General features: G+C 39.9%; 1 protein-coding gene across 1 annotated transcript in view; it reads right to left on the bottom strand.

Moving 5' to 3' along the window:
* Positions 1–16,056, bottom strand: part of CORO2B (coronin 2B) — a 231,065-nt gene that overhangs the window by 102,753 nt on the left and 112,256 nt on the right. Inside the window, exon 2 of the mRNA XM_036737102.1 lies at positions 3,710–3,910. Within this exon, the coding sequence (XP_036592997.1) occupies positions 3,710–3,910 (201 nt within the window). The remainder of the gene's footprint in view (positions 1–3,709; positions 3,911–16,056) is intronic.

The following is a 16,056-nucleotide window of genomic DNA, read 5'->3' as shown; positions in this document are numbered from 1 at the left end:
ATCCTAATTCAAAAGGGAGGTGAATTTGAAGGGATTCAACACACTCTCCATCACAAAGCAGGCTAAGCTCATTCTTTGAAGGGTGGGCCAAGGAGCAAGATATCCCAGGGCTCCAAACACTGATGTTTTCTCTCCTGGCAAAATATCCATAGGAAAAGTCCACTCCAAGCATTTTCTCCCTCAACCCATAGGCCACATCTTCCTCAGGCTTGGGGAGGAAGGAAAAGGTGGGGGAAAAAACTAATATTGAATATTTCCTTTTTCATTTTACTTTTAACATAATCAGGAAGAGTCTTTAATCACTTGACCATTACAGTGAGACTTCATTTATCTGCAGATTAGACTCTTCAGTAACCTCAACCTCCTGTAGCAAAGCTATAATGCTAGAAATAAGTGAGAATGGCCTTCGTCAGGCAAACAGCCATCAAAGTCCATATACTTTGCTCTTAGAAGAGTTGTCAGCATCCTCAGATCTGTGCCCAGTCAACTGTGTATAAAATAAGGCAGCAAGGAGATATCCTGATAATACTGAGAAATGTTGACAGATTATAGCAACAGAATGAATCAAAATTAGAGAGCCGACAGGAGAACCACACAAAGCAGATTGGGTTTTTTTGGTCTACTTTCTAGTAAGTTCTTCAGCATGGCAGCCTCTGGCCATTCAGGATAGGCACAAAACCTCAATAGCCTTTGTGTGCTATGCACTATCACACTTTAGTAACTGATACTCATAATGATGAATCTATGTCATCAAAAACATTAAATTATGATGAGTATTTTCTAAAAACAAAACAGGAAAATGAGTAATGCATTTCAGGAATTTTTCTAACTAAAATGGCTAAAATAATCAGAGTTTTGGTCCTTAAGGGGCAAGCTCATCTTATTTGGCCCTGACCCTGACCCATGATTCCATTTCTAGGCCATCTCCATGCCAGGCCACCTGTATTCCTCCCACCAGAACTGAACATCCCACCCTTGGGAGACCGGGCTCTGATTGAGAAGCTTTCAACTTTTCCTTCCCTGACTCAGCTCCACCATGAAATTTTCTTGTGATCTCCATTCCATACCACATGTCCATGTCATGTTGATAGAACCCCTCCCTCTGACACTTTGCAAATATGCATCATCTTTTGCTACTAGAATGTAATCACCTTAGTGGCAAAGATTGTGTTGTTTGCTTGGATCTGTAACCCCAGTGCTTAGCTTAGGACCTGGTACATAATCAGTACTTTCATGTATTCCAGAAAATACACCTGTATAAAAGGTCTGTTTTCCTAAATCATACTAGATAAATGAGATATTACCAGAGTCAAAACAGTTAATTTACAAAGATTGGAATACTGACCATTTTTTCACCAAGTTGCAAGAAAGATATGAAACTGCATTTACAAAAAAAAAACCAAAACTTGATTTTCCAGATGGGGCTACAGTGTACAAATAAATATGTGTGTGTACACTTACATATTTAAACATATATGTATGTGTGTATACATATGTGTGCATAGCGTGTGTATAGATCTCTCTTGCTCTCTGTGTGTGTATATACGTATGTGTATACGTATATGTGTGTATTTGTATGTGCATGTGTATATGTGTGTATAAGTATGTGCACATGTATATGTATATGTGTATGTATATATCCTGTGAAATGCAAGCAAAGGGATGGATAACCTTTCCAAAAGTTAAGGACCAAAGCTCTAAGGCCAGCTCTGGCTTGCTAGAGTGTTTGGGAATGGTGGTAGGGTGTGTTCTGGTGAGTCAATGGTTATTTTACAAGTGAGAGAGGATGGGCAGTGCAGAGATAGGGACCAGCCCACAGCACTAAAAAAGAGCCTATTGCCATTGGCTATCCAATCCAGGCATAGAGCCTTATCTCTACTCAGGACTAGATTCTAGGCCTGTCCAGGTCTGAGGGTGGGGTTGGGGGAAAGATTCTTCTCAGAATCCCTATGGAAGTACCAGAAGGGAGACAAGCTAATGCTGCTCACGTTTGCCAAGCACAAGGGTTCCCAGTTCCTTCACAATCTCCACTCACTGAAGCAACATGTGCCATGATGTGGTTTCTTCTGCCAGCCTGAGTGGGAAAGATGATCTGGTCCAAGCCCTCTCCCAGTATGTATTTCCCAAATAGAAAGGCCTCCAAAAACCCATCCTCTACCCAAAGCCAACGCAGGAAACTTCAGGAAGCAAAATTTTCATGTAAAACTCTTCCTAAAGACTCAGTGGAGGGTAGGAGTGGGAATGAGTCAGCGGGGAGAGAAGAATTCAACCATAAACAAGTGAGACTGACAGATAGCACTTAACAGGACTCTTGCGACTCCCACGTGTCTCTTGAGAGTCTTCTGAGTGGCTGGGAGTTTAAAATTTTTATGATCTAGGTTTTGCAGATTTAATTTGCCAAAGTCACGCAAGGGTGGGCATAGGGGGAGGGGAGGAGAAGAATTATATAGCAGGGGGCCAAGGGAGCAAAGATGGAAAATAATATCTGGAAGTCTTCTTAGCTGAAGATCTCAAATGTTGCATCAAGGCATTACTATTTTTTTTTGCAGGTATCCTCCTGCCCCCTTCCTAGTAGAAACACTTAGAAGTCAGAAGACAAATTCTTTAGAGCTAGAAAAGATCTGAAAAAAATCATATAGCCCAATCTCCTCACTTTTTAAATAAGGAAACTGAGGCCCAGATAGGTTAAATGACTTTCCCATAGTGACCCAGCAAGTTGCTGACAAAATTCGGGTCTTCTGACTCCAAATCATAAGACTTTAAAAATTTTATTTTAATTTTAAAAATTGATAACTTTGTTTTAACATAATAGAAACTTCCCAACAAAACCACTCCTCCACACACGTTCACACATGCACCCTACTACAAAGCGCATTCCCTGAAAAAAATACTTTCTGTTATTGTTGTTGTGTCCAACTCTTCATGACCCCATTTGAGGTTTTCTTGACAAAAGACTTGAGTGGTTTGTCATTTCCTTCTCCGGTTCTCATTTTACAGATGAGCAAGCTGAGGCAAGTAGGGTTAAGAGACTTGTCCAGGCACCCACAGCTAGTAAGTATCTAAGGCCAGACTTGGACTCAGGAATCTGAGTCTTCCTGACTCCAGGCCCAGCACTCTATCCACTGTACCACAAAGCTGCCCTGAAAAAAATACTTTATCGATTATTAATAGAAATCAGGACTGTTATCATATCATTTTGACAGCATGATATAAGCATTCCAATAACAGGAATCAGAAAGAAAAGAGGATTTAGAGATCATCTAATTTAACCTTTCCTCTTACAATCTAAAGGTGAAGCCCAGAAATGGAAAACCCAAGGTCATATAGGAAGGAAGTGGCAAGGCTAGGATTCACACCCAAGTCCTCTGACTCCAAAGTCACTGTTCCTACCACTATACCACACCGAATTTGTCAAATTTCAGGCAGTTATTGCTCCCTCCCTCCAACTTAATGTGCCAAAAAAAAGTGACCTCTATATGCAGAACCTCAAAGGGAAATAGTTGGTAAGTCTTGACTCTTTCTAGGTAGGGAAGAAAAGGGAGAAAAGACAAGAAACTAGATTTTCCACAAACTGTATTAGCAGCCTCAGGCTAACAGAGAGGAGGCTAGATTTGAAATTCCCTGCAGGATTCCTTCTAGATGTTACCAAGGCCCTGGATGTTTCGGAAGTTTGGTCTGTATTTCAGCAAAGGAGGCAAAAATATCATACCTGCTCCAGGGGGATTACAAGAAAGGACCCGCCTCCTGCACTCTCTGTAACAATGGCAAGGAACCTGGCGTTGACAGCGCAGAAGTGGTTGTCATGCACATTCTTGGTGATGGGGATCCCGTCAAAGCAGTGCTCTCGGTTGGCCACCTTCCCATAGACATTCCGGAACTTCGAACTTCGATATTGCGGGCGCCAGGACATCTGTGAGGGAGAGGGGAAAGCCATGTATGGCATCAGTTCCACCAGGCTTCTTTCATTCATTCGACATATACTTACTGTGCATCTACTGTTTCCAGGGTACTATGCTAGATTCTGGGGATAGAAAGATAAATTAGACCCCTCCACTGAAGAAATGTATGCTAAGATAAAGATACAAATGAGCCCAACACAGAATATCCTCAGTGTTAACAGGAAGAGTACTGTGTGAATTCAGAGAGAGGGAGAGAGAGTGATAACTCCTAGCTGGAAGAATCAGGAAACATTCCATGGATAAAATGGAACTTGAGCTAGGCCTTGAAGGAAATCTAGAAATTCTAGGTTGTTTGTTCTTTGTTCTCCAAGAGGACCATGACATCAGGAAGCTGACGCCATGACTTGCAAGTGAATTGGATTTAAGTGAGGGAGGGCTGTGCAAAGTCACCAGCCTCACTTTCTCCTCCAGAGTCATTTGGGTCCAGTGGAGAAATATAGATCAGGACAACCAGAGATGGCCCCAGATACAGTGGGAAAGTTTGGCCTTTTTAAGCTAAGGTCTTTATCAGGTCTCAGTTTGACTGAGGCAACACCCATTCAGTGATTAAGGCCAGGTAAGAAATGAGGCAGAGAATGGCCTCTTTGGTGAAGGTAAGAAGAAAGCACCTTCCTAGCATGGGGGGAGAGGGGGAGGCACAGTCACAGTGTACGAGGAATAGTAAGAAGAACGCTTTGGCTGCATCATAACATGTGTAAAGAGAAGTAACGTATGATAAGGATGGAAAGGTAGTATGGGGCAGATTGTGAGAGCTCTAAATACCAAAGAGAGAAATTTTTATTTGATCCTAGAGGCAACAGGAACTCACTGGAGTTTTTGGAGAAGGGCTTGAATTATGGCAGTAGCTATTTTGAGTAGAGAGAAGGGGCTGGTTGTGAGAGATGTTGGGGAGGTAGAAATGGCAAAGTTTGGCAAATGACTGGAAAAATTGAGTAAGAGACAGTGAATTCTGAGGATACAAACCTAAGATGCAGAAAGGATGGTGATAGCCCAACAGAAATGGGGAAATTTTAAAGTGTTGGGAGGGGAGAAGATAATGAACGAATATGTAAAATGATGGGGTTGTATTAGCTGGCCTCCAAGGCTCTTTTGTGCCCTAGATCTACAGTCCTATGATTCTGAGAAATGAAGACAAGTCATTACAGGTGAAGAGAACAGCGCAGAGCTATGAATATGGGACCTACAGGAGATTTTTTTAGAAGGAGAGTGATATGATCAGAACTGGGCAAGAAAAGTCACAGCGAGAGCTGCCTTGTATTCGACATCCTGTGGTCTGGACCTTGAAAGGGCAACACAGGAGGGAGGAGATATGTTCCCCATCCTCAGGGAGTTACCAGTCTAATGGAAGGAAGGCACCATGCCTATCTTTAGGGAGTTCCCAGCTTAAGAAAGAAAGACAGCTCTTGCCCTTAGGCAGTCTGAAGGTGAGGCACAGTCTGTCTCTGTACTTGGGGAGCCACCATTAGGTTCTAACGCACTCAGCAGCTCTGTACATTACTCAGTAGCTCTGGTACATTAGCCATGATGTGTGACCCAGTGGGACTTGTTCCATGGAGTGTTTAAAAATAATGGTGATAGGTTACAAAGTCCTGTGGACACGTAATCTCATCTGACCCTCACGAGGACCTTGTGAGCTAGGGCCCTATTATTATCCCCATTTTATGGGTGAGGAAACTGTATGGGAAACACTAAATGGCTTGACTGAGGTCACACAGCTAAAAAGACTCTAAGGCAGGGATTAGAACCCAAGACTTCCTGACTCCAAGTCCAACACTCTCTCCACTGTTTCACCTAGCCATCATAATTTATTATAATCAGATCCATCCTCATAGGAAAGCAAACCTACCACTCCACCAACTGAGGGCTGTTTTCTTAGTGGTCTGGATCAATTGCACCGACTCATTCATATTTGGTCAAACTATATGGCAAATAGCACACATTTCAAAGGTAGTTAAGAGAAAAGTCTGACTTGGGACTTCATTTCTTGCATGAGACTAAGGATCTTTGAATGAGGATGGAACACCCTTGTCATTTACTACAGTGGAACCTAGGGGCAAATCCCAACCAGTTCTTTTTTTTTCTGGACTTTCATGGCCCAGCTGGACACCGCAGAACTAGAGTCACAATGACGTCAACATGATGTTGCTGTTGTTATGTTGTTTTTTTAGTCATGCCTGACTCTTCGTGACTCTGTTTGAGGTTTTCTTGGCAAAGATCCTGGGGTGGTTTACCGTTTCCTTCTCCAGGTCATTTAACAAATGAGGAAACTGAGGCAAACAGGGTTAAGTGACTTGCCCAGGGTCACACAGCTAGTAAATGTTTAAGGCCATATTTGAACTCGGGTCTCCTTGATTCTAGACCTGGCACTCTATACATTGTGCCACCTAACCCCCAGGTATCAACATAACTACAACAAAGCAGAGGAGTTCACGGAAGAAAGAAAAGGAATATTCATAGAATCCTAGACTTTGAGTTGGAAGGGAACTTAGAGGTCATCTAGTCCCAACCCCCAAAAAAGAAAATTTTGAAAAGACAACTAACAGGGGTTGGTAAAAAGAAGATAGAGTGCCAGGCCTGAAGTCAGGCAGACACTAACTGTGTGACCCTTGGCAAATCACTTAATTCTGCCTCAGTTTCCTTATCTGTAAAATGAGCTAGAGAAGGAAATGGCAAACCACTCCAGTATTTTTGCCAAGAAAATCCCAAAAGAGGTCACAAAGAGCTGGATGTGATTGAAAAACAACAAAAAACACAAAGAAAAATACTGAAGAAAATTACACTTTAGCAACCAGAATTGGCCAAATGGAAAAAGGGGTACAAAAATTCTGATGAAACTGATGAAAATAACTCCTTAAAAAAAGCAAAATTGGCCAAATGGGAAAAAAAGCACAAAAGTTCACTGAAGAAAATAATTACTTAAAAATTGGAATTGCGCAAGTGGAAACTAATGACTCCATGAGACAAGAAACAATCAAAGAAATATAAAACTAGAAGAAAATATGAAATATCTCATAGCAAAAAACAACTGACCTGGAAAACTGAACAAAGAGAGATAATTTAAGAATTATTGGATTACCTGAAAGCCATGATCAAAGAAAGAGACTACAAATCATATTTCAAGAAATTATCATGAAAAACTACCCCCAAATCCCTGAACCAAAAGGTAAAATAGAAATCAAAAGAATTCACCAATAACCACTTGAAGGAGATCCCAAAGTAAAAACTCCCAGATATACAATAGTCAAATTCCAGAGCCCCAGGGTGAAAGAGAAAACACTTCAGGCAGCCAGAAAGAAACCATTCAAATAGCCATGATGGGGTGCTTGGGTGCTTGAGCTTGGACCATAATTCTAACAGCCTCTGCTTGGGTGCCTGTGCCTGAACCCCACTTCCAAAACCACATCCAGTTCTAAAACTCTAAATTCTAAAATCACATCTCTCTCTAGCTTCAAAACATTGGCCCTAGCACTTTCTCTCTAGCAAGGCAGGGTAGCATGCCCTAGCAAAATACTTATCTCTCCTCCTGATACTGCAGGCAGCTGTGCCTATTTATTCCCTGTGTACTGATAATTGGCTGTGCACTGGGTCCTGATGATATTCACTACTTACTGACCCTATGGATATGTATCCTAGATATAGTCAAATGTATACTCTCTTACATTTATTTTGTCTAACAAGACATTTGATGAACACCACCTAGATGTTCACAGTCAGCCCTGACCGATAGTTCACTTAGTGATGTTTCACAGTCAAAACCACACCTCCTCCTAGGCCCCTTTGGATATTTCCCAGTGAACTCTGGGCAATACGCCTGCTCAGTAGACACAAAAAGTGCATGTTCCTTTAAGAACTGACCACCCTTTAACCACTTCCTAATCCCACCCCAAAACACCTAATTGACATGTTCCCCCCTAAGCCTTTTATAAAAACTTCACCTGTACCCCTGAAAGGTTGCAGGTTCCCTAAGAACACTTGCCTGCTGTAAAGCATAATAAATCTTTGCCACCTTGACTTAAAGAATGCTTGAGATTGTGAATTCATTCCAGATGACCCCGACCCTCTCCAGTATTCAGGTCCTTGAGGGGTACTCCCCCTCAACCGGGAACTCCAGTCCTGGGAACTTTAGCTTTGAGATTCCTGAATCCCTGGGTTTTTCTCCCTCAACAGCCACAGTCAGGATCATACAAGATTTAGCAGCTATCATATGAAAGGAGTGGAGAGTTTGGAATATGATATTCTAGAAGGTAAAAGACCTGGGATTACAACCAAGAATAATCTAACCAGAAAAACTGAGTATAATCCTTCAAGGGAAAAAATGGATTAAATAGACCTTCAATAATTCTTAATGAAAAGACCAGAGCCAAACAGAAAATGTGACTTTCAAATACAAGAATCAAGAGTTGCATAAAAGGGTAAACATAAAAGATCAGAAGGGCCTCAATAAGGTTAAACTGTGTACTTTTCTATATGGGGAAGATGATTCATGTATCTTCTAAGAACTTTTTCACTATTAGTATACTTAGAGGGATTCTACATAGAAAGAGGGTGTGGGAGTGAGTTAATTATGTTATGATGAAGGAAAAAAAATGGATAGGTGAGAAAGAGGGATGCCTTGGGAGAAGGAGTAAGGGAGAGGTAGATTGGGGGAAATTATTTCACATAAAAGAAGCACACGAGGAAGAGCTTTTATGGTGGAGTGGAAAAATGGTGGGGGAAAGGCAGGAAATGCTTGAACCTCACATCTAAACTGGTTCAAAAAGAGAATTTTATATATACATACTCAATTGGTAGTACAAATCTATCTTATCCAATATCAAAGTCAGAGGAGAAAGGAATGGGGGACAGGGGTCAAGGGTGATAGAAGGGAAGGCAATAAACTTTAAAGCAAGGATAACATGGTGGGGGGGGGGGAGAGAGAGAGAGAGAGAGAGAGAGAGAGAGAGAGAGAGAGAGAGAGAGAGAGAAGAAATTAAGATGGAGAGAAAGGTAAAGTTAGCAGTCATAATTATGAATATGAATGAAATGAACTCACCCATAAAACAGAAGCTGATGGCAGAATGGATTAGAAACCAGAACCTAACAATATATTGTTGAAACAGGAAGACACATACATAGTTTAAATAAGGGACTAGAGTAGAAGCTATTATGCTTCAGCTGAAGTAAAAAAAACAAAAGGTAGGGGTAGCAATCATGATCTCAGAAAGAGCAAAAGCAAAAACAGACAATTAAAAGAGACAAGCAGGAAAACTTTATTTTGCTAAAAGGTACCGGAGACAATGACATAACATCAATGCTAAACATATATGCACCAAATAGCATAGCATCCAAATTCTTAAAGGAAAAATTAAATGAATTACAGGAGGAAATTGACAATAAAACTATGAGTGGGGGGACCTCAACCTTCCCCTCTCAGAGCTAGATAAATCTAACCATAAAATAAATAAGAAAGAAAACAAGGAGATGAATAGAATCTTGGAAAAGTTAGATATGATAGACCTCTGGAAAAAAAAATGAATGAGAATAGAGAGGAGTACAACATTTTTCTCAGCTCTATATGGCACCTTCACAAAATTGACCATGTAGTAGGGCATAAAAAGTTCATGGCTAAATAAAGAAAAGCAGAAATATTAAATACATTCTTTTCAGACCATATTGCATTTAATAAAGTGCCATGGAGGCATAGATTAAAAGTTAATTGAAAATTAAATTATCTAATCCTAAAGAATGAGTGGGTCAAAGAACAAATCATAGAACAATCAATATTTCATTAAAGAGAATGATATTGAGACAAAATTCCAAAATTTGTGGGATGCTGCCAAAGCAGTACTTAGGGGAAAATGTATATCTCTAATTGCATCTCAATAATAGAGAAAAAGAACAGATCAGTGATTTGGACATGTAAGTAAAAAAAAAAAACCAACAACAATAGGAAATGAAGAAATGAATAATCCCCAATTACACACCAAATGAAAACGAAAGAAGAAATTAATAAAATTAAAAGAAAACAATGTTAAGTAACAATAAAATGAGGAGCTGGTTTTATGAAAAAAAAAATAGATAAACCATTGGTTAATTTAATTTTAAAAAGAAGAAAACCAAATTACTAGTATCAAAAATGAAAAGTGTGAATTCATCACCAATGAAGATGAAATCCAAGCATTTATTAGGAGTTATTTCACCCAATTATATGCCAGTAAAACTGAGATACAGATGAATATTTACAAAAATATATACTGCTCTGATTAATAGAAGAGGAAATAGAATACTTTAATAACTTTATCTTAGAAAAAAGATATTCCAACAAGCCATCAATGATCTCTGTAAGAAAAAATCCCTAAGATGAGATGGATTCACAAGTGAATTCTATAAACCATTGGAGGAAAAAGTAATTCCAACAAACTCTTTGAAAAAATAGGCAAAGAAAGAGTCCCACTCAATTCTTTTTATGACACAAATGTGGTTTTGATACCTAAACCAGGGAGAACAAAACCAGAGAAAAAAACTATAGACCAACTTTAAAAAAATTAATATCAATGCACAGTTTTTAAATAAAATACTAGCAAGGAGATTACAGCAACATCACAAAGAACATATACTATGACCAGGTGGGATTTAAACCAGGAATGCAGAACTGGATCATATTAGGAAAACTTTCAGAATAAGTGACCATATCAATAACAATAATAACAAAAATCATCAATATATGCAAAAAAGCCTTTGACAAGAGACAACGCCTATTCCTATTAAAAACACTAGAAAGCATAGGAATCAATGGAAGCTTTCTTAAAATGACAAGTAGTATCTAGCTGAAACCAAGAGCAAGCATTTGGAATAAACCTGAAGCCTTCCCAATAAGATCAGAAGCAAAGCGAGGATGTCCATTACCATTGTTATTCAATGTTATATAGAAATGCTAGCTATAGCAAAAAGACAAGAAAAGGAAATGAAGGGAATAAAAATAGGCACTAAGGAAACAAAACTAAGAGTCTTTGCAGATGATAAGATGCTATACTTAAAGATCCCTGAGAATCAATTAAAAAACTAATTGAAATAATTAACAACTTCAGCAAAGCTGCAGGCTATAAAATAAACCCACATAAATCATCAGAATTTCCATATACTACTAAGAAAATCCAGCAGGAAGGGATAGAAAGAGAAATTCCATTTAAAATAACTGCAGACAATATAAAATACCTTGGAGTCTGCCTGCCAAGATAAACCCAGGGATTATGTGAACACAATTACAAAACACATTTTACACAAATAAAGACAGATCTAAACAACTGTAGAAATGTTAATTGCTCCAGGGTAGGCCAAACCAATACAATAAAAATGACAATCCTGCCTAAATTAATTTACTTATTCTGCATCATACCAATCATGCTACCAAAGAATTATTTTATAGAGCTAGAAAAAAATAGTAACAAAATTCATCTGGAAGAACAAAAAGTCAAAAATATTAAGGGAATCAATGAAAAAAATGTTAAGGAAGGCAGCCTAGCAGTTTTAGATTTCAAATTATATTACAAAGCAGTAATCATCAAAACAATATGGTACTGGCTAAGAAATAGAGTGGTGGATCAATGGAATAGATTAGGTACACAGTAACAAAAAAAAAAACTATAGTAACCTAGAATTTGATAAACCCAAAGATGAACCCAAACTTTTCAGGTAAGAATTGACTATTTGACAGAAATTGCTGGGAAAACTGGAAAGCAATTTGGCAGAAACTAGGCATAAACCAACATCTCACACTGAATACCAAGATAAGATCAAAATGAATGAATAAATTCTAAATCATTTTAAAGGGTGATAGCATAAAGAAACTAAGGGAACATGGAAATATGTACCCATCAGATCTATGGATTAGGGAAGAGTTTATGACCAAACAAAAGTAAGAAATTATGGGAAGTAAAATAGACAATCTTGATGACATGAAATTAAAAAGCCTTTGCACAAACAAAACTAATGCGGCCAAAATTAGAAGGAAAACAGGAAACTGGTGGGAGTGGAGGGGATTTACAAGTTACTTCGGTAAAGCCCTCAATTTTCAAATATACAGGGAACTAAGCCAAATATATAAAAACAAGAGCCATTCCCCAGTTGACAAATGATATGAACAGGCAGTTTTCAGAAGAAGAAACCAAAGCTATCAATGATCACAGGAAAAAGTGCTCCAAATCACTACTGATTAGAGATGCAAATTAAAACTTTGAGATACTACCTCATGCCTTTGAAATTGGCTAATACGACAGAAAAGAAAAAATGACAAATGCTACAGGGCATGACAAAAAAATTAGGACACAAATGCATTGTTAGGAAAGTTGTGAACTAGACCAATCATTCTGGAGAACAATTTGGAACTATGCCCAAGGGGCTATAAAACTGTGCATATTCTTTGACCCAGCAGTGCTACTACTAGGTCAGTATCCCAGAGAGATAAAACAAAATGGGAAAGGATCTATTTGTACAAAAATATTTATAGTATATTACAGTATATTTCCTATCACACCATTATTTTTTTAAATATTTTTATATATTTTTTATTCTCCAGCACTCAGAAGTAGCATTGCCTTAATGGAGAGCCAGCCTTAGACTCAGGATGACCTGAGCAGAAGGCCTGGCACAGACTAAGCACTTAATAAAATGCTCATTCACTGGTTGAGTTAAAATCCTTCTCTTGATATTAACTGACAGTGTGACCCTGGGAAAGTCCCTCAGTCTCTCAGTGTCCCAGGAAACCCTCCAAGTCTCTAAGTTACAGAATGGTTGCAGGCATTGCCTATTTAAAAAGAAATCCCCAGTGCCCAGCCTGGTAGGAAACGCATAAATCTCTATTGAAATAAATGTCCTTATTCTCACTCGGCCAAGGACTAGCTATATGACTGTGAACAAGTCACTTGACTCCTCTGGGCCTGGCTTCCTCAGGTATAAAATGAAGGCATTGGACAAGATGACCTCTGAGATCTGAGGAAATGCCACCGTACTGTGGTTCCATGATTTCCCCACTGAAATCCCTTCAGAAAGGCCTTCTGCATCAAGTAAGTGCAAAATTCAGTCATCTGGTTGTTTTGTTTATGCAGCAGCAAATAAATTATCTGACCTTTTCCTTCTTCCCCCTTCACCGAACTGACAAGCAGTCTTTGTATCCAGGAGACGAGGGCTCAGCACCATATGGCTCATGTGCCACAGATGGCTACAGGCAGACTTTCCTTGGCATGCTGACCTGGGGCTGCCACCTCCCCTCCACCTCCCCTAGCTTATAAGAACTTTTCTACTGGGCCCTTCACCAGGAGAGCTGGCAACCACCTCAGGTTCCCCTTCCTGCTCCCTTCCCTCCTCCCAGTGCAACAGGTGGGCCTCTTTGTCCAGCGTGCAGGTCAACCCCATAAAACATACCTTGGGGCCCTGGAGACAGTTTGCTGTGGGAGGTATGCAAGCAAATGTCCCAGAGAGATGGAGGAGTCAGTGAACTCTGAGCACTCTGTGACAACCCCCACACCCTACCCCTCCTCTAACCGTGGCTGGTAGGAAAAGGGATGGCAACCACCAAAAGCAATCTCCAGAGGCTGTTACCGACCACAGCCCGTTGGTTATGCAACCAAGGCCTTGATGATGTTTCCTATCAGGGAAAGGTTAAATTGTTAGTTTTGTAAAGAGAGGGTCAGCTGAAGGCATCTTGAGAGACCTCAGCTTTCATAGCCTGGTCGGAATCCTCTAGAAAGGAACCCTTCAAGGGGTGGGAAATGAGGACTAGATGATCTCAGAGGTCTTTCCAGTTGGAAAGATTATATAAGCCTATAGCAGATAAGAGTCCAGACAGACCTGAGCTCAAGTCTTACCTCAGATATTTACTCTTTGTGTGACCCTGAACAACTCACTTAACTTCTCAGAGACCTCAGTTTCCTCATCTGTAAAATGTGGATATTAATGGTAGCAACTGCTCTACAGGGTTGTTGTGTGGCGGATAATTAATAATAACCAAGGAAACACAATCTGAGCTATATGATTTAATAGCAAGACAGGCATAACAAGTGATCTTTGGGCCAACTGGGGAGTTACAGTTGTGAGAGTTAAAGGAGATACTATATGTAAAACATTTTGCAAACCATAAAGGAATAAATAAATGCTATTATGATTATTATTTATTGTTATCATCCTTATTATGATTATTTTGTGCCAGGCAAGATACTGTAAAGCCCTTTCTAGTCCTAAATCATAGGAATCAAAACTTTTTTTGTGTAGAGAGCCCTTCAGCAATCTGATGAAACCTATGGGCTCTTTCTCAGAATAATAAAATTTTAAAAATCAGATTTCAAAGGAAACTAGTTGTATTGAAATGCAGTCATCAAAATAACCTTAAAACCCAGTTCATAGACCGTGGGTTAAGAAGTCTGATAGAAGGATGCTCCAAGGTCTTCCAGCGCAACCTCCTCATTTAATACATGAGGAAAACTGATTCCTGGGGGACAGAAGGGAATTGTTGAAGGTCGGCAGGAAGGAGATGGAGTGAGTGGACATCCCAGATGTCAGCAATCTTGAGTCTGAAGTTTTGGGATTGGATGTGTGCTGTCTGAGTTGAAAATCAACACAAAGGCAGGAAATGGTCCTCAGGGCCTTCAAGCATGGATTTTCATTGTCCAAGGGTTAGAGACACAGTTAATGAAACTCGACCCGCTTGACTTTCAAAACTCCTCAACTCTGAACTTGAATTCTTCACTCCCAAGATGGCTATTACTGATCCAGGGCCATACGGGTTGACAGCATGGTGGATAGAGTGCTAGATCCGGGAGTCTGGAAATCTAGCCTCAGACACTGACTAGCTGAGTGACTCTTAAGCAGGCCACTTCACCTACGGGGATAATAATGATAGCACCTACCTCCCAGGGTTCTTAGGAGGATGAAATGAGATAATGTTTGTAAAGTGCTTTTCAAACCTTAAAGAGAACGGGTAAATGCTGGCTACTGTAATATAGCTATTGTGTGTCAGAGACAGTCAGATCTACCTGGCTTTGAATCTAGGGCTCTTTCCATGATGACTCTCATTATAGGCCCTTATACTAGGCTATAAGCTTCAGAATGGAAGAAGCTACAAAAAGAGCTAGCATTTCTACAGTGCTTTAAGGTTTATAAATATTAGATCATTTGGACTTTGTAAGAACCCTGGGAGGTAGGTGCTATTATCATCCCCAATTTACAGATGAGGAAACTGAGTCTGACGGAGGTCAAATGACTTGCCTGGGGTCACACAGCTAGTAAGTGTCTGAGACCAGATTGGAGCTCAGGTCTTCCTGACTTCCTTGTGTTCAGTCCTTTATCCACTGTGCTAATTAGCTGCCCTAGAACTGTGTGCTTTGATACTCCCCACTGTGCCTAGCACAGGGTTCCTACACATAGCGAGTACCTTCTTTTTTTTTTTTTTTGCTGGGCCATATGAATAACCAGCATTTTGCTTTGTTTTGTTTTGTTTTTATTTCCCATTAATTTCATTCACTGATAGAATCTTCAAGAGTTGGCACGGCGTGGTGAAGAGATCCCCGCACCAGGAGTCCAATGACCTGGATTCTGCAACATTTACAAACTGGATGGTCATGGACAAAGTCACTTAAGGCCCATGTGCTTCAATTTCCTCCTTTATAAAATGAAGGGGTTGGACCCTTTCTAGCTCCCAATTCCATGATTCCAGTTCAACCAACACACGAATCAGGCAATGGGACGGGCAGTGGTGATACAAGGACAAAATCAGGCATGAGGCCTGAAGCAGTACTCTATTCTCCATCCCCCACCAACCCCTCCTTTATTCCCATCTCTCTCAGCTCAGATCCCCCTGACTCTGGAACCCCTTCTCCATAGGTGAGCTAGCTTTCATTTAAATCTTTTGCTTTTGCCATCTTTTTGCATTCATTGAAACATGGCTCCCTCCTGATGACAGTTTCCCTGGCTTCTCTCAAGTCTCAGCTAAAGTTCTGCCTCTGCAAGAAGCCTTTCCCAGTCCTCTTCAATCTTAGTGCCTTCTCTGAGATTAATTAGTTATACATGTATATATTTCTATTTTATATGTGTATACATTTAATACATAATACATATATTATACACA

The sequence above is a fragment of the Trichosurus vulpecula genome, chromosome 8 (genome assembly GCF_011100635.1).
Source record: "Trichosurus vulpecula isolate mTriVul1 chromosome 8, mTriVul1.pri, whole genome shotgun sequence".
Taxonomy (NCBI): Eukaryota; Metazoa; Chordata; class Mammalia; order Diprotodontia; family Phalangeridae; genus Trichosurus; species Trichosurus vulpecula.
Note: the sequence above shows the minus strand (reverse complement) of the source record. Positions and strands in the feature narration are given on the sequence as shown.